Raw genomic sequence first — 22605 nt, 5'->3', positions numbered from 1 at the left:
GTGTTTCTCTCTGGTATTCGTGACAAAGACATGTTACTGAACTAGATGGAGCGCTGGTCTCCATCCACTGTCTATTCCTAGGTACAGTAATTATTTAACCAAGTGCCGGAGTTGAGATCTGGATAGGCACATATTATGAGCTGCGCCTATTTTTGCTTTATTACATATTTCTTGTAGATTACGTTTATTTTGATCGTTGTCTCGTTAGATAGCTTTTGCATTTATTTTAATGCAATGGTACAATTGAGACTTCAGAAAATCAAGGCTGAGTTTCTTTAGAATATCCCCGGTGTGTGTGTGTTTATACATACACACACTTTGTCCTGCACGGAAGATACTAAATTGTTTGCTGTGGAACCTATAACTTCAGCTGTGTCTGACTGCTTTGTAGTTAAAATCTCAAACGTTAATTCTTGTGCTGTCCTGTTAATATCTCGTATCGTAGCAGCCCTTAAAACCAAACATCAGACATTCGATACTTCGTGCCTAGGGTCTCGAAATCTCAGAAGGGTGGAGGCTGGGAGCCAACTGGGAAGGCCCCCCACATCCTAGCATCAGGGGCCTCTGCGGGTGGGCGAGGAGGCAGTCACCCCGACTTGCCCCCCCAAATCCTGAATCCCATCTCCACGGGGTGGAGACGGGGCGCTCGATCCGCCCACCTCCCCCAGACCCCATCCCCACGGGGCACCGTGTGCGTGCGGAGGCCGCTAGCTCCACCTCAGTGCACCCAGCCCCGGCACTTACGGGCAGCAGCATCCCTCGCAGGTGGCGGAGGCTCGGCCCCTTTAAGGCCGAGGCTGCCGTAACCCGATCCCGCAGTGAGTGGCTTGTCGGAGGAGCCCTCGGAGCTGTCGCCACCCGCTGCCCCCGGAGCATCCTGCGTGTGGCAAGCAGCGAAGGGCTCTCCCGGCAGGGATGGGGGAGGTGCTGCGGCCACACTAGCCCCCGCCTGCCCTCCCACCCCAGGTAGGGGTGCGCGGGGCTCGGGTGGGGCAGTGCCCGCAGCCTTCCGGAGGGAGCGCCGGCTGCTCGCCACAGGGAAACGTCCGGCCCGCCTCGGGTGGGGGCGGGGCGGGGTACTCAGGGGCTGTGGAACCGGGAGCGGCCGGGCGCCCCGCTCCGTGTGAGGGGCAGGCGGCGGGCAGGTTCCCATTAATCCTCTCGCCCTGCCTGCCTGCCGGGAGCGAGGGCTCGGGGCAGTGTATCAGAGGGTCTGGGGTGAACGGGACAGGGGGCGGGGGGTTCTGCCCCAGCAGGGCGAGGGTTAATGGGGAAAGGGGGCGGCTGTGCAGCCCCGGGAGGGAGCGGGTCAGTGGGAATGGTGGCGCGGGGGAGGGGAGGTTGTGTAGTCCTAGCAGGGAGAGGGGAAATGAAAGCTGGAGTTGGGGGAGACAGCTGGTACTGCAGCTCCAGGTTTTGCTCACTAGAACCGCGGGGTTGCTGTCAAATTGCATCAAGTCCTGTCTCTACAATATGCTACCGCTATAATGCTGTGAAACTGGTCCAGCCTCCCTGAAATGCTGCACTGAAGAAACTAATGCTTTTAAAGGGACACTTTCAGGTTCAAAATACTGTTTTAAAATCCGATGTCCTTATTTCCCGTCTTAGATTGTTTGTTATTTAAACTGAACTTTGTAAATACTAATGTAATGTTAACTTTTGGTGTGTTTGAATATCTGTCCTCTTGGACAAAGAAATAATACTTGTAATTACATTTTATTTCCAGTTTGTTTACTGTCTGGCTTTTCTCTGCTAGCGAGTATCGCAGTGTTTGATTGTTGAACATTGCAAATGTTCGCATCTCAACAAATTACAAAATAGGTTTAATTGATTTATTTTCTTCTCCCTTCTCCTCCACCCACCTAATACTCCGAAACTGAAATTTCAGGAAATGTTTTATTAATCTTTCTGATTTTTAGAAACTTATCTTCCTGAACTAACAGTACCCATATGTTTTTTGGTTTTTTTAAGTTAGAGAGGAAAAGTGGGAATTTTATTAAAAATAGCTCTTTCCTACTAAAGACTCTTGATGTATCTGAAAGCTTTGAAGAAAAAAAGCTTTTTTTGATAAGTGATATAATTTGCAAAAAGTAATTCACCTTGCAGTTTGTTTTTTGGTAGGGGGATGACTAATCTCTGCAGTTTCAGAGCAGGGTACAAAACACATTGCTTTTAAGCATTTTAGTTGTTTGAATACAAGTTGTCATTAGGAATGAATGACTGAGTTATAACAGGAAGGAGGCTGCTTGTGCTGTGGGCAATCTGTATTTATCATCTAGAGCTATGCAAATAACTACTTATTGTTTTGTTTTTGCTTTTTTTTCTAATTCAGCTGTGGAACTGAAAATGTCAGATTTTGTTTAGGGTCCTACAAATCTTTCATTTGACTCAAAATGAAATGTTTAGTTTAGGGTTTTTTTAATTGAACCAAACTTTTGAAAGGAAAAGCAATTTCAAATTAGAAAAGTGAAACATTTTGTTTCAAAAATGTTGATGCAAAGCATTTAGCTTTTTCAGTGTTTTTATTCAAAACAATTTGAATTCAACATGAATTTGAAAAATGTTTCAGTTGAGCCAAATATGCATTTTTCACTAGGGGGAAAAAAGTTTTGAACATTTTTATCCAGTCTGTTGTCACTTGTCCAGCTATTATGATGATTGAAGCAAGACGGTTTATAAAATAAAATGTTCATAGAATCATAGGACTGAAAGGGACCTTGAGAAGTCATCTAGTCCAGTGGCTCTCAACCTTTTCAGATTACTGTACTCTTACTGTATTACTCTTTCAGGAGTCTGATTTGTCTTGCATACCCCAAAGCTTCACCTCGCTTAAAAACTACTTGCTTACAAAATCAGACCTAAAAAGACACAGGTGTCACAGCACATTATTACAGAAAATTGCATACATTCTCATTTTTATCATATTAATAGGAATGTAAATAATATTTACATTTCAGTGTATAGAGAAGTATAAACAAGTCATTGTCTCTATGAAATTTTAGTTTGTACTGACTTTGCTAGTGCTTTCTATGTAACCTGTTGTAAAACCAGGCAAATACCTAGATGAGTTGATGTACCCCCCTGGAAGACCTCTCTGTACCCCAGGGTACACAGATCCCTGGTTGAGAACCACCGATCTAGTCTAGTCCCCTGTACTCATGGCAGGACTAAGTATTCTCTAGACCATCCCTGACAGACGTTTGTCTAACCTGCTCTTTGTGGCATCTCCATCATGGGAGATTTTTATCTCCCTAGGCAATTTATTCCAGTGATTAACAAATGTGCCTGTTAGGAAGTTTGTTCCTGATGTCCAACCTAAACTACCCTTGCTGCAATTTAAGCCCATTGCTTCTTGTTCTACCCTCACAGGTTAAAGAGAACAATTTTTCTCCTTCCTCCTTTTAACAACCTTTTATGTATTGTTACCATGTCCCCTCTCAGTCTTCTCTTCTCCAGACTAACCAAACCCAATTTTTTCAATCTTCCCTTATAGGTCATGTTTTCTAGATCTTTAATCAGGGCTTTGGAGCGGAGCCCAGAGCTGGAGCGTGGAGCAGCTCCGGAGCAGTGGAGCTGCAGGTTTTTGCCTGGAGCTGGAGCGGAACCAGAGCACAGCTCCAAAGCCCTGCCTTTAATTATTTTTGTTGCTCTTCTCTGGACTTTCTCCAATTTGTCCACAAATTTCCTAAAATGTAGCACCCAGAAGTGGACACAATATTCCAGCTGAGGCCTAATCAGCATGGAGTAGAGTGAAAGAATTACTTCTCATATCTTGCTTACAACACTCCTATGAATACATTCCAGAATGTTTTCTTTTTTTGCAACAGAGTTACACTGTTGTCTCATAAATATCTTGTGATCCACTATGACCCCCCAGATCCCTTTTTGCAATATTCCTTCCTAGGCTCTCATTTCCCATTTTGTATGTATGCAACTGATTGCTTCTTAAGTGGAAGCATTACATCAGATAATTAATGATTCTGAACAGTATGTCATACTACACTAACAGCATCATCATGGAGCTATTAGATAGGAGATCTACACCTCCTTATCTTTTGTGCAGGTCCATTGTGTTCTGAGCATGCCTATCAGATAGCAGGGGAACACCTAGTTTGTAAATCGTGCCAGGGCTTAGGAGTGAGTTAGGGGCTGAGTAGCTTGGTGTCACCAGGACTTAGGCAGCTTTGCACATGAGCATAGGCAGAAATTTAGGCACTGAGTAGACTTCACTAGTAGAGAAAATTTAGGTGCCTACAAGATTAGATGGTAGCAAGTGGTGGATGCCTGTTGCACTTGTTGGATTGAAGCGCCTATGTCCTCTTTGTCAATATAATCCTCTGTTTAAAAAGCCATGTTTAGTAAAAGTTACTAAATTAAACAAGATACACAATTAGGGCTAACTTAACCCCCTCACTTAAAAGATTAAATTTTTGCTCATATGAATATTTTTATGGTTGAACTGCTCTATGAAAGTACATACACACTCAACTCCTTTATTTTATTTGAGTTAAAATAAAATTTATTGAGTTAAAATTTGAGTTTTCAGCTTGCTCAAGTGGAATTCCAAGTTAGCTCCTAGATTTTAATTTCAGTATGTACAAAAGTCTTTTGGGAGAACCTATGTAAAACTAGCTCTTGAACTCAGTCTGGCAAAATTGTCATGAATGCTTACCAGACCAAGAATAAAACTTACTTGCTTTCCCCTTTCTATAATAATGGTTGTACCGAGACAAGAATTTCTTGTCCATTTAAAAAAAAAAAGTCTGAGGAGAATTTTGCACAGTTAATTGCTTTGTGGCTTTCTAACAGACCAGACTGTAGCCATAGGGAAGCAAAATTTTCATGTAGGTGCAGATTTTTAGCAACTGTATGTGGCCTGATTTTTTTTTCCAGTGATGGTGTTTACCTATGATTTCTATTAAAAATCAGCAGGAGCTCTGGATGGCTAATACCTGTGAGAATCATGCTACAGAATGGGGGGGGGATTGGAGGCAGGGGTAGAATTCCTTCTAGAGACTGTTTTGAAAGAGGGTTTATTTTGTAGACTTCTTAAATATCCTCTTGCAATGAATGTTTGTTTCAAGATATTACATATAAGTAGATAGCACCAGGGATTTCCTTGATTTTATATGCATGTCTGGTGCTACAAAAAGTAAGTAAGCAAAAATGGATTTTCTCCATTAATAAGTGCAACATCAATATTTGTACAAAACACAGCATAAATAGTTGGGAGTATATTATTACATACATGAGATCAATAGGAATGGGCCCTGCAGAACTATTTATTGTAATGTACTAGTTGAAAGTGAAGAAGCTATTGTAAATGTACAGTGTGTTTGCTGCTTTTCTCTGGAAAACTGGCTTCCGCAGGTAATTCAGCTTCTTTACTTCATGTATGTTAGGAGTTAAATTGTTTCACTTTTTCTCTTGGGTATTAATTCTTCAAAACTGAGCTCTGGAACCTTGATGTTCTGCACAGACAAACTTGCATGTCCTTAAGCTCACAAGTTCATCAAACAAATACTTCAGTATGAAATTGTCCATACTTCATCCTTTGCCCGATGGTATAGACCTTTTTTGGAGAGGGAGGTAGTTGTCAGCAAATCCACTCAGCTTTTCCTGATTGTTTAAAAAAAAACAAACTTTGAATATTTTGTTTCAATAGGAAAATTTGAGCATGTGGCTACCTGGATTTTGTTCAGACTGTTTGTTGATGTCAGAGACTAAGAAAAAAATGGTTCTGTAGTGCTCAACCAATTTTTTAAAAAGTGCACAGTATGACTTGCTGTTTTGGTTTCTGCTTTATCTAAGACTTAGATGGGGGGTGTTGAATGTACCATAAACACTACTGATTTTTTCCTGTTCAGTAGAATTTAAAGTGTGTATTAAAAATTGCCAAAATATACATTTTTCAATAGATTCAAAGACTTGCCAATGTTATGAAGTGCTTTACATTAATCACTGTAGAACAGAGACTTTCAGACTGTGGAGCCTTGTCACCTGGACCAGGGGCACACATGGGACACAAATCTCCAAACAGGCACATTTTAAAAAAAGTTTGGGAACCTCTGCTCTAGGAAGTTTAGGATCTTCTAAAAGAGTAGATGTTTTCCCAGAAGCCACAATGCTCTTTGGGGAAATTACGATAGGGCTGGGAGAGACTGACCTTAATACATTGTAGGTATATAGCAGCTTGCAAATACTTCATAGAGTGGTTGTGAGGCCTAATTAAGTAAGCAAATATCTAGTGCTTGAAAAATTCACTCCCCTGGGATGCGTAGGAAATTTTCTTGAGTGTCTAACTTTTGGAGAATCTAAGCTTTAATTTAAAATAAAATCAAATCCTATAGCCATTATGCTGAGCTGAAAACTCTCAACCAGAATCTTTAGAGTTTTATTTCTCCTTTTCAGAACCCCATGGGTAACAGTGAAACTGACAATGAGATCAATTTTTACTCTCTGGCTTCTTGAGGAAAGCTCTGAGCAATAGCTTAGGTAATCACTTGAAACTATTCACTACGGGGGAGGACCCAAAATGGAGGCTGGGGAGAGGATGAATAATACATTGAGTCACCCTCCCCCCCCCTTTGCAGCAGCTAGGTTTCTGGAGTATAGAAGGGCAGTGATTCTCCACCAACTTTCACAGCACATGGGGAGCTTTGGGGGGTGGTGAGAGAGAGAGAGAGAGCCAACTTCTGACTTGCAGCAGCAAAAGGTGCTGAAAAGGTTCACATTCATCAGGTAGAAGGCAATGAAAGTTAAGCACCCTCCTGTTTTGCACCTCAGTTTGGTTTTGTCCCCTAGACAGTGTAGACAAGCATCTCATATATGACTTTGGCTAGTAGGTTTAGTCCTTTATTACGGTGGTTCTCAAACTTTTGTACTGGTGACCCCCTTTACACAGGAAGCCTCTGAGTGACCCCTCCCTTTATAAATTAAACACTTTTTTATACTGAAATTTATTATAAATACTGGAGGCAAAGCAGAGTTTGGGAGTGGAAGGTGCAGCTAGTGACCCCCTGAGGGGTCACAACCCCCAGTTTGAGAACCCTTGCTCTTTTGAGTGTCTGTAGAAACCCTATATATATATATTAGGGTGGGTATGCATGCAAGGTTGTGTGTTGGATGTGAATTGCATAGTAGTATAAACATGGAGTAAGAGATTTCTGCATGGAGAAGTGGAACAGGAAAGCAGTGACAAAATGTAGGAGAGATGAGAAATTTTAAAGGAAAGAATGAAGGATACAAGACAGTGAAGGTACAACAAAAGCAAGGTAGTAGTAGTAAGTGCCTGTTCAGTAATATTTGAAAAGTACATTGTCATTAGTATTCATAAAATAACTTATTCCAAAAATTTGGTTTTTTGTATTTTACCAACAGTGTAGATGGTGACTATATTACTTGAACACCAGTGAAAATGCACTGAATAATAGAAAAATATATTTTCTGCTACTCTACCAGCCCTAGTAGTAAGTTACATATTTTAAAATGTGTGAATGGAAAGTTGATTGGCAGTGTTACAATTAAATACAGTACACAACTGTTTAATTTCTATATATTGTAGAGGATATGACTTTGGGTGCATCACTCTGGAGAAGCATGGTGGGACAGGATATATGGGGTGTGTGTGGGGGGTCATGCTAAGATGTCAGGTGAATTTTTTTTCTAGTCCTGTAAATGTTATCACCCATTTTCCAGGTGGAGTAATTGAGACAGATTAAATGATTGTCATGTCCTTCTCTCCCTCCCCCCCCGACCCCTCACCAAGTCAACCGCAGAAGCAGGATTAGAACATAGGGCCACATTTTCAGCTGGTGAAAACTGTTATAGCTCCTTTTATTTTGAAGGCTCTGTGCCCAGGTACACCAATTGAAGATCTGGCCCCAGGCATCTCAACTACTAGACCCACATTTATGCCACAGGATCCAAGTGCATTCTAGGCACTTAACTTTTCTGAGCCTTTATTTCTTCATTTGCAAAATGGGGATAATGGCACTAATCTTGCCGGGTACTGAGGCTTAATTCATTAATATCTGTAAATGTTTGAGCAGTGGTGCTATCGAAGAGCAACTTTTAATGTACTAGTTATACAACCTTTTGGCCTGGCGCAATCCCCAGAGAAATGACCGCAGTGCAAGTTCATTTAAACAAAACAAAGGGTCTCTTTAGCACTGGAAAAAAGTAAACAGGCAACTAGTGTTGCTGTTGCATGCATGCATTTTTCTCCAAAAACACACAACCTGACTTACTCACAAATTACTTCATGAGCCATTTCCATTTGGGAGAAGTTACATACTTTGGGGTGCTGTCTGCATGCAAATATGCTCCCTTACACTGCAAGTACAGTAACTGTTACAATAGAGGGTACCACATAGGAAAAAGCATCTCTGAGATAAGGTTATTCTAATAAAGGCTAAATTAAGTTTGAGGAAAATTGGTTCATAATATTTTGAAATATGTCAACATATTTGAATTAGAAATAAATAAATAGGATTATTTGTGTCTCATCTGAGAGCGAACAGGCATTTGGGCACCACTGTTTTAACTGTGGGGTGTATCCCCTTAGGCAGCTTGGAGAAATGTCCAGGGGGTGGGGAGGGAGCACTGCTCTTGTCCTGGCCCTGCCCCCACCCCCATCTGCAGCTCGGGCTCCCAGCCACGGCCCTGCTCCCAGCCACAGATCCAGCTGCAGCTCTAGCCTTGGCTCACAGCTTTGCTCCTGACCACAGCTTCCAAGGGGGAAGCTCAGACAGGTTCCATTATGGGTAAGGGGCAGGGGCTCAATGGAAAAAGTTTGGGGATCACTACATTAGAACATTGGGAAGTCTCTATCACTGGGGCACTCCACTTTAAAATCAACTGCTCATAGCTTCAGAATTACTGAACCAATTTCCTTCACATTTTGACTTGTTTTGTACATCATGAAGTACATCTACACTTCAAGCTGGGAATCAGACTCCCCTCTCTGAGACATACCTGTGATAGGTCTGTAGCCTCTGCACCACGGTGGGCTAGTTGCCCTTAATATGTGCCTACTGTCTTGGATAGATATGTTGGGTGAGTAACCCCTCCTGTTGCTTGCACAGCTATGGCTACACTCTATTTTTAGCGCACTAGCTCCATCGGGTTAGGACAGATGTGTCCTCAAGATGGGAATCACACCCCAGTTTGAAGTGTAGATGTAGTGGTGCAGCAGCACCACTAAAGTTTGACTTTTTGAAGTCTTCCAAAATCAACATGCTCAGTTGGATTCCTTTGAAATTTGGTGTGCCTTAGGAGGATGCAGAGTAAGAATAGTGATCCAAATATGGGGTCACTTGATCTAGGGGTTGTGGAGATACAAACAGCCAAAATTGCCATTTTTCAAAAAAATTTCTAGGTGAGTATTTTTGTGCAGAGCTAGAGATCTGGGGGTCAAAATGGCTGTTGAATTTTACCCAAGGTAGCACATGACACCCACTAAATCTTTGGGTTACTCAAATTGAGAACAATATTTAAGAAAGTACTTTTTTTATAGTGCACATGCACAAATACAGGAAAAAAGGCTAGTGCTTCTCTTCTCACCATTTTATGTGCTTTAAAGCTTGACTCCTGTAAGCGCTCTAAAATCCAAGCGATTGCTTTAAAATTTGGTGTGCCTCAGGGTGCAGGGTATCATTAGTGATCCAAGTATGGGGTCATTTGGATTCCTGAGTTAAAGGCATTCCCCCTCCTCCCCCCACCCCGCCCCCAAAGTTTTCCTCCTTCTGCCTTGTGTTGTACTGTTAAACTGAAAGGCACTAATGACTGGATGAGATCAAACTATTGCTGTGATCTAGGCCAAACTCAGTTGGTTAGTGTGTGTGTGTGGTTTATTTTAAACCCAGGGCAGTGCATGGCACTCACTAAGTCTCTGGGGGATCCACCTGTGAATGGTTTTTAAAGAATTTTTTCACTTGCACAGATGTGCAGTCTGGAAGGATTACAGTGCAAATGCTCCAGTCAAGAAAAAAAACAAGAGGGTTTCTACAGAGCCATTTCATGCTTCCCTTGGAAGTACAAGGGAATGTGCCAATGCAATTTCCCCCGGTGAACAACCTGCCACTGATGTTTCTAGTTCAGGCCTTTGTATAGCTGTGCAATAAAGGCTTAACAACTCATGTGGCTTGCTGCAAGTTGTCTATTATATCATGTGTGTTTATTTTGTGGGGAGGTTGACTGTGAAGACAGCAGAATAGTCTAACCAAAATTTTTGTTGGCTGGGGAAAAGCCAGAGACAAATATCTGTGTATGACAGACAAAAGAATGGGGACAGGGAGAGGAGTTGTGGCTGCAGAGAAGGGCAGGAAATGAGGATGGGTGGTAGGCAAGCCTTGAACTGGTTGTTTGGGAAAACCTGTATTTTACTAGCCCCGGGGAGGGGCAGGGTCAAGGGCAGCAAGTGGCTACTTTCTGATCTTGGGGCAGATCTGTGTGGGGGGGTTTTTTGTTTTTCCTCTCCAAGACACATAGCATGGAAGCTTGGAACTGAAGCACAGGCACCTGGACTTCTGAGGGTGAATAAATGTGCGTGCTGCCAGGCTTCCTACTGCATAGATTCTGGGCGATTCCTGGATCATGATGTTGCAGAAGTTTGAATGAGAGCAAGGAGTACACCATAACAAGGGATTGCTGATTTTGGTGGAGAGAGATGGCTTGTGTCGGCATCAAGTCTTGCCCACTCTATAGCATCTAGCTGGTGATGAAGAGGTGGTGATCTGTCGGACATTGTGGTGGTTTACTTGGATGGAAATGATCTGGACCATATTCCTGGTGTACACGTCGGACAAAGTATGAAAAGATTTGGACCACATCAGAGATTGGTGTCTGAGAGCTGTGAAAGTTTTTTTCCCTCTATCTGAGCATCTGACTAATGACTACGGGGCAATGTGAAAGCTAGTAGTAAGTGTTGGAAGAACATTAATTGGGAAATTGGAGGGTTCATGGATGACTGGAAAATGTGTACTGTTTGCCATAGAAACATTACAAGCTCTGTCGCCTCGCTGTTTCTTGGAGATAAGGTACATCCGTTGGACTGGGATCAGAGGATCTTTTTCTCAGACATAAGGTTTTTGTTCCTAAATACAGACAGTTTTATCTCTTGTGTGGCAGTGCCCAGCACTTCACCTTCCAATTCTTCTGAAACATGGCCAGGAATGCCAGTCCACTAGAACAGATCTTCCCTCCAGTACTCCAGGGGAGCCATGCTGTTGGGGGTAGAGGTTAGAGGTGGGAAGTAACAGCAATAGAAATGTTGGGATATCCGGGAGTATCCCTGCTTGTTTGTGAGGGCCAGGGTGCAGTAGTGGGAAGGGGGCCAGGTTGGAGGGGGAAATGCAGTGAATGGGTCAGTGGTATGGTTGTGGATGTGTCAAAGCGGGGCTGGTGGGGCCTTTGTGGCTGGGGTGGTTAGGCCTTGCTGGCTTGATATGTACAACTGCCTAAATGACTGACTATTAATTCCTACCAACAACTTATCTTTGCCTGTTCAAAAAGCTAAAATTCTTTGTCAAACTACGTTAATGCAGAGTGAAGATTACTTGGTGGTATGTCATATCCTTGCAGAATGCTAGTTGAGCAAAACTCAAATTTCTGAAACATGAAATGTACAGTTAAGGTGCCCATGCAACCTTAACTCTGCTGACTTTTAGCAGTGTACCAATATACTCCGTTAATAACTTTATTCTGCAAACCCCACAGTTTCTCTTCCCCTCTTTTTTACAACACATTCACTCTCACCCACAGGATTCCATCTAACACTATTAAAGGTTTGTTTAAAAGTTGTCTATGCCACCTTCCCTCTATTCTCTTTGAGCAATACCTCATGCTGGCCTGTGGCACTATAAAATTCAGGAGGTTCCAGATCTTGGCATAGGCTCACACACTTGGTCAACTCCCCAGAAAGAATACCACACATGTACAATTTAAGAATTGCTTCACAGCCTTTTATACCTCTTACACAGGATAACATCTCAACCTACACTCTACTTAGCCATCGTAAGAATCATTTCATATTCCACCTCACTGCTGACGATACCTCTTGTAATAACTTACATAATTCTGCATAGAAATTATTCATAATGCCTGCTGAAGTATGCACCTCTTCCCAGTCTTCACATAAAGGAGCAAGATACAGATCTCTTCATGCATGATCAGAGCTCTGTCACGCACCTCAAAGTATTTCACACATTCAGCAAACAGGCCCAACTACTGCTTCCACCAGTTAGTATATGTACACCTAACACACTGACTGCAGCTGGAGTGTATGCAAATAATTCCAATTGGCTATTGCCAGCTCCAGGGGAACAGAGAGAAGGTGGTGTGGGCATTTTCTTCTCCCTCCACCCCCCCTTTCTATTCTTAAAAAAAAGATTCCTAGGACATTCTAGAAAAAGATGCTGACTGTTAGACCATTATTACCATGTGTGAAATATTAGTCAGTCTTGGTTAAGCAGCTGTGTCTTAATTAGACTTAAGGTCTTCAAAATACACTTAAAAGCTATTTCTATGCACTGGTCTCTTAAGACAGTTGAATATTGCCTTTGAACGTATTTAAATCCTTTAATTACTATGAGTTATCCTGTCTTTTGTTTGGCTTCCCTTGTGAAAGGGTTGGATTATTTTTGGGATACAGGAATGTAAATGGAGTTCAGTATGGAACATCTAGTTGGGGGGGTGTGTGTTTTCTTCTCCCTCTTCCCCCCCCTCCCCCACCATGGTGTATGGGAATTTAGTTTTGCAAATCCCTGTAACTTCTATTGAAGTCGAATGGTTCTGAAATAATAGTTTCATAACTGGAGCCTTTGTCTGCAATGTCTGTCTAGAAAATATCTAAGAATGTCCAAAACATTGTTTGCACTTCTTCCCCACCTCTCCTCCCCTTTCCCCTCTGTGTTCAGTCTGCACCTTTCACTATTTAATAGGGCAACTCAAATGGCTGCTTAATATATCACTGTTTTACATCTGAAGGTTATTGTGTTCTGTGTAGCACTATATTTTATTTTTGTTTCTACTTAAAATACTATCTTGGAGGCTGAAAATTCTTTTTGCAGCTACTTAAACAAAATAGTTTAATCAATGTCTGGACTGAGACAATAATTCTGCCATTCCAATTAACAGGCTGAAGAATAATGGCTACCTTCAACGCACTGATTACTGGCATTGCTGTTGCCAGTTTTACCATATTTCAGCTTCTGTTCCATGTTCTAAGTTCTTGGGCATCAACAAGAATAACTCCTGCTTTTAATAATCTCAGCCAAAAAAGGAAGATTGAATGGAATTCAAGGTAAAGTGTTTAAAATGAAATACAAATGATGAATTGATTCAGAAATTTAGCAGTTTTTAAGCTCCCAAATATATAACCGCATATAACTGAGGATGTAAAAAGTATGAAAATACATGTTAAACCAAAAATTTCTATGGCACCTGACAGATTCTGAATTCAGGCTTCTGGGTTTGTTTGAACAGATGACATTACAAATGCTCCTGTAGATCATAAATGCCTTTTAAAAGAATACAGGATGAAGTTTGAATTAAAAGTTTAAAAAGCAATGAAAGGCTAAGGTGAGAAGCAATATTTAATGAATTTAGAATGTTTCTTCATTGTAATGCAGTTTAGAAAAGGGAAGAGACTAGAAGGTCTTTTTTTTCTTTCCTCCCTGCATCTCCCAAAACATATGAGAAGATCTAAGCAAAATTTCCTCCAGTTTACTGTAAATGCTGGATTACATCTGGCTTTAAGGAGTTCAAAGAAGGAATGTGTATGTAAGAGGTCATCTTTCTTTGAATAGTGTCCATCTTATGGGTGCTGTGCTTCATGTGCATGTAACCCTTCTGCCGGTCAGTGTTGGCAGCAACAAGGGCCAGGTTTAGTATCTAGGGGTTCCTTTTTAAATAACACAATGCAAAACAAGCTTGAGCCCCACCCAGGGACCTGGGACAATTACATACCACCTCCCCCCCCCCCGGGTGCCTCTAAGAGGCAATGCTTTCCCTGTCGCAAGCACAGAGTCTGAGTGTAGCAAAAGCCTTTTAATAAAGGAGGAAAACAATGTTCATTATGTTGGGGAAACACCACAAACAGGATTCATAACACAAACCATGTGCAAAAGACCCACCCCCAAGTAAGTTTGACAGTGTCCTTTTCCCCTCAGGGTCTTAAGTCCAGCAACCCAAAAGTCACCCCACCCACAGTTTCTGTCCTTGGTCAGTGCAGCTCCAGAGTTCACCTCCCAGCCTGGGTGGAAGTAGGGGGAGGTTTGGGGGCATCTTACATGCTCCACTCCTTGGGTCGACAGCCAATTGCCACAACTCTCCATGGGATTCTGCTGCAGTCTTCACTACCTGCTGGCTGCTCACCAATATGTCTTCAGCCCCCTCCCCTCACACTTAACAGCTAAAATCACTGAGAGCTATGTTAGTAGGGCAGCCTCAGTGCTGGTGCACTCAACCACTAGTTCAAAGTAGGTCTAATGTTTATACCTAGGTATCAGTGATTTCAGCTCTGCAGCATGTAACAAGACTCCTTATGGAGTCAAAATTAGCTCTGTTACACAGTGGGGAGAGGAGGGGGTCAAAGTGGTGTTTGTACCTGGTAGTGTGGGCCCCAAATACTTATTGCCAGCCTCTCTCAATTCACTGGGCTTTGGAACCCATGTCCCTTGCCTAGCGAGTGCTACTTAGTTGAGGGCGAGTCCCTCCACCATAAAATGCCAAGTACAGTTCTACTATCCTTGATTCACATAACCAGGATAACAACACTTTATTACTCCTGCCCCTATAACAAAGACTGAGAATCGCACAGAAGCCAAAGTGACCATTTGAGCAAGCAGTCCCATCATGCTAGGCAGAGTGGGTGTGCCCAGGCAAACGAGATCAGCCCCTGAAGTCCTTTTCCACAGCTCACCACCAGATGTCAGGGTAGAGCTCATTCTGACTCTGCTTACATGCACATATGCCTTCGATTGGAAATTTCCATTCGACTTGTCAATGCACCCTACATGACCTCATGCTCCACACTGAGGCTACATCAAGCTGGACAGGTGAATCACCCTTAGTTCCTTTTCATCCACCTTAGCCTGAGATGGAGCTCTAGCATGTCCACCTTGAGTGTGCCTCATTTATTAAAATTTTATTGTCTTAACTTAGTATAGCTGTCTAGTTTAGTTTTTACATTTTTTTTCCTCCTTCCTTTCAGGAGGTTTGCTTTCCTGGGGAGGGCACGTCCACCTCTTTTTAAATGGTGCCTCATTTGTCAGTAGACCATCCCGGCTAGCAATGACCACTCCAAGTGTGTTTACTGCCTGGAAGACTTGTATGTCCCACTGGAGCGTAACTTCTGTTTCACCCTTAAATTCAGGGTGAGGAAGAACTGGAAGATCAAGCTGAGGCTTATGATGGCATGTTCTCTTTTCTCTGCTTCAGAGGCAGGTCAGGAGACTTCCCCCTCTAGTACATCAGTCTCCAGACACATCCAGTGTCCTGTCAACCTCAGTTCATCACTCCCCCAGAAAAGGGAAGGCTTCTGAGACCTCCAGAAGCCCCAGGAAGAGGAACTCCAACTCACCTTGCAGGGAGTCTCTTCCTAAAAGATCTCGATCTCCCACTGGGTCAATGGTCTCAGGATCATCAACCTCTCTGCCCAGTACCATTCAGGCTACCCTGGCAGTACCAGTGGAGCCAGGAAACTCCATAGCTCTTCTAAGAGCAAACTCAGCTCCAAGCAAGCTTTAGTACCATGTGGGCATGTCAGAGATGGCAAGGAGAGACATTCCTCCAGCTGTACTACTGTACACAACCCTACCTCCTGTACTGCCCCATGACAGGTCCTTTGGTATACTGTAAGTTGAAGCATCTGCCTCTGTCTGTGTCCTTGTCAGAGCAATCCAAACCCTTGGTACTGTCCACTTAGAGAGCGATCATCACATTGGTACCAATGCTTTATTTGGTACCTCAAAAAGATAGGTACTTGAAGGAGTTGACTGTAGCAGAGGAACAGGAGTTGCTGCTGATCATGGGCACCAAATGCCTTTTGGCACCGAGACCCGCTTGTCACCAGTACTGCCTGACTCCTTGCACCGTTTTCAGCTGGAACTCTTCCTCCTCATAGTTCAATGGAAGATGAAGGGGACCTCCAATGAGTCCAGTCAGCCTCTCCTATTTCGGTGTAGGGCTCTCCCACCCACCTTCATAGGAACCCATTCCATGTTAGTCATAGAGACAAGCAGGAAGCCTGGGAAGGTCACTCCAAATGGTGGGGACAATCCTGGATGCCACCTCCTCTCCCATATGGAGCCCCACAATGGCCATATTGGGATCCCTGGACTGCCTGCAAACAGCAATTTTATGGGGCTCTGAGCCTAGCCCACTGGGATGATAGGGAGACACAATCTTTACCACCTCAAACCATTCCCTAGCAGGAAAAGACGGAACACAAAGCTAGGACAGATAAGGAGACCACCCCTCAAAAGTACCATAAGAACAGCTATACTGGGTCAGACCAAAGGTCAGTATCCTGTCTTCCAACAGTGGCCAATGCCAGGTGCTTCAGAGGGAATGAACAGAAGAGGTAATCATCAAGTGATCTGTTCCCCTTTCCTAGCTTCTGGCAAACAGAGGTTAGGGACATCATCCCCAGTCCATCCTGGCTAATAGCCATGAATGGACCTATCCTCCATGAATTTATCTAGTTCCTTTTTGAACACTGTTATAGTCTTGGCCTTCACTACGTTCTCTGGCCAGGAGATCCACAGGTTGACTGTACATTGTGTGAAGAAATATATCCTTTTGTTTGTTTTGAACCTGCTGCCTATTAATTTCATTTGGTGATCTCTAGTTCTTGTGTAATGAGAAGAGTAAATAACACTTTCTTATTTACTTTCTCCACACCAGTCATGATTTTATAGATCTCTATCATATCCCCCCTTAGTCGTTTCTTTTCCAAGCTGAAGTCCCAGTCTTATTAATCTCTCCTCATATCGAAGCTGTCCTATAACCCTAATTTTTGTTGTCCTTTTCTCAGTCTTTTCCAATTCCAATACATCTTTTCTGAGAAGGGGTGACCACAACCACATCTGCAAGTGGTATTCAAGATGTGGGCATACCATGGATTTCTATAGAGACAATAGATATTTTCTGTTTTATTATCAATCCTTTTCTTAATTATTACCAACATTCTGGTCACTTTTTTTGACTGCTGCTGCACATTGAGCAGATGTTTTCAGAGAACTAGCCACAATGACTCAAAGATCTTTCTTGAGTGGTTACAGCTAATTTAAACCCCATCATTTTATATGTATACTTGGGATTATGTTTTCCAGTGTGCATTACTTTGCATTTTTTAACACTGAATTTCATCTGCCATTTTGTTGCCTAGTCACCCAGTTTTGTGAGATCTCTTTATAACTTTTCAGTCTACTCAAGATAGTTAAGTCCAAAGCAGTCTTGTGTCACTGGCAAATTTTGCCACCTCACTGTTTACCCCTTTTTCCAGATAATTTATGAATATGTTGAATAGGACTGGTCCCAGTATAGACCCTTGGGGGACACCGCTATTTACCTCTCTCCATTCTGAAAACTGACCATTTATTCCTGCCCTTTTGTTTCCTTTCTTTTAATCAGCACTCACCAGATGAAGTGGTAATGCCCTCTCCTCCATCAATGGCTGATGAATTTAGACATTCCAAGATGTCATTTAAATGAGTGGCAGACTCCCTTCAGATACTACTAGTCTGAATTTTTTTCTTTTGATATCCTCTTCACAATTCCTGTTCTTCAATACTGGTCCTCCAAGGTACACAATTTTTTCCTCCATGTGTTCTGGTTTTTTGCCTCGGAGTTTGATCTTGTCTTCCAGTTGCCATAATTTTTCTCTTCACCATGGTGTTCTTCAGTCTGACTTTTCTGCTTTCCTGATCTACCTTGTCAATTATCTATAATCCTTCTTGGTCAATATTGTATGAGAATCTAAGGTTATGCATTATCATAAAACGTAATATAACTCCTCCTGTTTCATCTCTCAGTACTACACTAATTAATGCTTCCAGTAACAAGGTGAACAAAACTGATTATAGTGTGTATCCTTGCCTCACTCCTATGGTTGTCCTGATCCACTCTGCTTCGTGTCTACTCTTACTGCACTCATCAACTTGCTGTAGACGTTTTCTTTGAGATGCCATGTATTCTCATAAGTTGCCATAACTGTTTCTGCCAAGTGCTGTCAAAAGCCTGTTTTGAAGTCTATACAGTTGTTAGCACACAACCAAACCTGTTACATGTACCTCTTATATCTATCATATCACAAATAACGGATATACTGTACATTGTCCTGGTCTAAATCTGGCCTGTTCCTCTGCAAGTGCCATTTCCGCACACCTATTTGATCTCTGCAATATCTTGGTGAATGCTTTTACCAGCACAGTTGATAAGCTGAGTCCTCTGTAGTTCTTGCCTTCACTTTTTTTTAATAGATTGGTACTACTGTCGCTTTCCCCCATTCACTCGGCCCTTGTTCTTGTTTGTAAATCTTGTTGAATAGCTTGTGCATTGCCTTTACCAAGTGTTCCTTGCTTGCAGCAGCTTTTGGTTATGTTGTTGCTTTCCTGGCTCCTTTTTTCTTTGCAACTTTCCATTGGGATCCTTACTTCTAAGGATTCCAGCATTTGCTCTCCCTCATTTGTGCTGGGAAGCTTGTTCAAGACCATTTCATCTTCTGTGTTCTAGACATTGTATGTCTCTTCAAAATATTTTTTCATGGTTTGTTCTTTGCTTGTTAATCCTCAATTATGTCTCCACACTTCTTTTACCACTGACCTCTGCAGTTCATATGTCTTACACAGTTCTTATCTTGCAATACAACCCTTGTGTTGCATTTCTTTGTGTAGTCTTCTGCTTCTTTACACTGTTCGCTTATCCAGTTGTTCCTATCAGTCTTTGCTTCCTGTTTTATGTCTAGTCAGCCTATTGTACTGAGCTTTTAAACTCTCTATCCTCCTTTTTATTCTCCTTCAGCTTCCTACACTTGTCACTCAGTTGCAGCATCTAATCCATTTTCCACCTTTTTTCTTCATTTTGGCCTTGTAGTCCAACATTTGTTCAGCCACTCTTGTAATCCCATTATTTTTACTGTTCCATGTCTCTTCATGTTCATTTATTCTTTCACCAGATGTATGATGATTTTCTGCATGGCTCTTCTGTATCCTTTCCTCATACCTGTCTTTCAATTTGTCCACATCTTAATTCTTGGCATTTTTTCATCCCAATTGATGCCAGCACTAACTTATGATCAACTGCAAATGATCTGCACAACAATTGTTTTCCACCTGTGATTCACAAGTACAAAGTCCATCATGTTCTTTAATTACCTATCGGGTGATTGTTACACTGTCTGGAGTGGCTCACAACCATGAGTGCCAACCTCAGGGCAGACTTTCAAGAAACAGGGCAAAGGCCCCAAATTGGGAGAAATCTATAATTGGATTTCACCAATCCAGTAACACATGTGAACTCCTAAAGCACTATAACCACCTTACAGAGTCAATGTCTCCTTGGGCCTTCCAGTCTATCTTACCACCCAGGCAAGAAGACCTTAGTGATAGTTGGTTGCTGTAAACCAAAGATCACAAAATATTCAGGTTTCTCGCAGTCCAGTCAATTTGTTCTTTATATCTCATCAAAGACAACACTTGTAGACAATCTTGTAATAAACTAAGTGTTTATTAACCTTGTAATAACTCATTTCTTTTTTAGTTAAGAACAAAAGAACGGGCATACTGAATCAGACCAAAGGTTCATCTAGCCCCATATCTGGTCTTCTGACAGTGGCCAATGCCAGGTGCCCCAGAGGGAATGAACAGAACAGGCAATCATCAAGTGATCCATCCCCTGTTGCTCATTCCCAGCTTCTGGCAAACAGAGGCTATGGACACCATCCCTACTCATCCTGGCTAATAGCTATTCATGGACCATCCTCCATGAATTTATCTAGTTCCTTTTTGAACCCTAGTCTAATCTTGGCCTTGACAACATCCTTTGGCAAGGAGTTCCACAGGTTAACTGTGCATTGTGATATACTTTTTGTTTTAAACCTGCTGCCTATTTAACTTTATTTGGTGATCCCTAGTTCATGTGTTTACTCCATCTCATAACACTTCCAAGTAAACGTCTATAAACAAATGAGTTACAGACTATGGTTCCAAAAGGTGGCAGAGTTGTAGTAATCTGTCCACTCGGAAGGCCTTTTAGGTTGACCATGGAGATCTGTTTCTTAGCTCTCGCCCTGTCATAGTCCAAACAGCAAAAGAGAAGAATTTCTTGTCAGCTCTTCTTCTTCTTCCAGAATTTATGTTGATGGGAGGAGCCCTTTTGCTTTTAGCTTCTTCATGGGTGTCAAGGGGCAATTAACAAAGTCTTTGTATTGTGGTATCCCACAATTGCCACTTTAGTTTTCATAGCTGCCTTGATGAGCAGGAGATGATCCCTCCTAACAGATTCAGTTTCAGAGCAAACTTTTAAAAAGTTTGATAAAGCAAAAACTTAATTACCTTCTACCTAGTAATCTACTATAAGTGAGACTAATTCATGCAGCAATTTACAAGTGTTTCATAAACACTAAACATATTGTTACAAGTTTAATACCCATTTTAAACATACTAAAGCACAGGTGAAACAGACTAGTTTCCAGCAATTAATTTTGGCAGTGCACAGCTGAGGCCTAAAGCCTTGGCAAGAGCTGGCACCTGGTTTGCCAGTGTCAGTGATGTCCATGTCCACATCCTCTGCAGCTTGCTTTGTTGAAATAGCATGTTTGTTATCACCAGGTTGTTGCTTATGTAGAGATATAGGGCTTATCTACACTTACAGCACTGCTCCAGTGCATCTGGTGAAGGTTTTATATGCAAAAAGGAGACCCCTCCCTCAGTTGCATAATAAACCACCTCCACAAAGAGGCAGTAGCTATGCCAGCAGGAGAAGCTCTCCCCTCTGCATAGCACTATCCACACCAGTGCTTATGTCAGTTAACTTATGTTGCTCGAGGAGGTGGTTTAGTCACACCCCTGAGTGACCTAAATTATTCTGACATAAGATGTGGTGTAGACATAGCCTTAGAAGTCTTCTCCTTTTGTTTTCTTCATCTGTTCCAAATCTGGTTACTGCTCCAGCCCAGGAATTCCAGTCTGCTTTTACTTTGGCGTGAATGTCTCCCATCACCAATAACAGAGCTTGTCTTGAAACATCTTGTATTGTTTTCAGCAGATCATTATAAAATTAATCAATTTCTCCTTGGGCACTACTGAGGTCAGCACATATTTGTACTATTGTAACGGTACCAAGTTTGATTCCAAATCTCTCCTTCAATATATGAGAAGATATTGGATTAAATGCCATAAGACCCTGCCTTGTCTTTGGCTTTAGCACAATTCAGCTCTGTCCTGGTATCCACCATCTTCTCTTCCCAATGTCAATATCCTATGTTTATCATGGTAGAATTCTCCTTTGCATTCTCATCTCTTTTGGCATAGCTGATGTTTTCCCACTCATATCTTTTCAACTTGTGCATCAAGTTCTCCAGCCTGATATACTGTTCGTATGTTCCAATAAACATATTTTTCCTTGAAGTTAAGCACATAATTTCCTGTTTTGAATATTAAGTTTGTATTTATTCCAATTACAAACTTTTCACCCCCGCCTCAGTTTCTGGCACTTGTTTGTCTGGGCAATGACTGAGCCAGCATACGTTTTCTTTCTTCCTTCATTCTTCATTTAGTTTCTATGGTCCAAAAGTCACCAAGACTCCTTGGTTTTGTGGTTGACCAGAGTATTGTAAGGCATCTGCAACACTGCTTTACACTATCGACTATCCTGCTCCAGTGCCGTTTCCATGAATGCTATTCTTTGAAAGTGTTTAGCTTGAGTTAAGTGGTACTCTAAGCTCAAGGTGGCTGGTCTATTGGGGAGTATGGATTGAAGCTTTAGTGCCGTTGATGCTCAATCAGTTGCTTATCTCATAGCTCTGTACTGCTAATCCAATTACTCTGCATGGTTTGAGTTTTTCCTAGTGCGGTTGCTTTCACTCAAGCTAGGTTAGCATGGGTGCAGTCACTTGAGTGTACTAATTTGAGCTAACTGATGTGGTGTAGATAAGCCATTAGAATTCAGAGGATTTAATAGATCAGATGTTTGGCCTTCATTTGGATTGTGTATTCCAATCACTTGGAATTATGCTTCATTGCAGTAACTACTTCTGCAATTCTTAAATGTGAAGACAAAATTTGTACTGCATCACAGTTATTGTTTTAAAATTTTAATCTGTCATTCATATAATCCTGATTCTTATTGGTTGTGGTGGTGATTCAGTTGCAAAAAATCTTAATATTGATACTATAGTAAAATAATACTATGCAACGTATTCCTTTACATTTTTAAAGTGTATAGATTCAGAATGTGGGATTTGACAGTGGTTTCAAGGCATATATTAAACTTGATCTAGATTTGTAAGTAAATGTAAGGAGTTGTACTTTTCCTCCCCCTTTCCCTGTGGAGGACCTCTGTGTATAGATAAGGAGGAAGCCTGCAGTTTCTGTACCAGTA

At 42.0% G+C, this 22605-nt stretch overlaps 1 protein-coding gene across 4 annotated transcripts in view; it reads left to right on the top strand.

Annotated features, from left to right (window-relative positions):
- Window positions 1–723: 723 nt before the first annotated feature.
- Window positions 724–22605, top strand: part of TLCD4 (TLC domain containing 4) — a 50130-nt gene continuing 28248 nt past the window's right edge. The window contains exons 1-2 of one of the 4 annotated variants that reach the window (XM_073356988.1): window positions 724–966; window positions 13138–13303. In XM_073356988.1, coding sequence (XP_073213089.1) covers window positions 13149–13303 — 155 coding nt within the window. In that variant the 5' untranslated portion in view covers window positions 724–966; window positions 13138–13148. Of the gene's footprint in view, window positions 967–1389; window positions 1562–9862; window positions 10921–13137; window positions 13304–17682; window positions 17810–22605 lie in introns of those variants that run through there. The other 3 variants (XM_073356991.1, XM_073356990.1, XM_073356992.1) reach the window with 3 other exon arrangements.

This window comes from Lepidochelys kempii, chromosome 8 (genome assembly GCF_965140265.1).
Source record: "Lepidochelys kempii isolate rLepKem1 chromosome 8, rLepKem1.hap2, whole genome shotgun sequence".
In the NCBI taxonomy this organism is placed as follows: domain Eukaryota; kingdom Metazoa; phylum Chordata; order Testudines; family Cheloniidae; genus Lepidochelys; species Lepidochelys kempii.
Note: the sequence above shows the minus strand (reverse complement) of the source record. Positions and strands in the feature narration are given on the sequence as shown.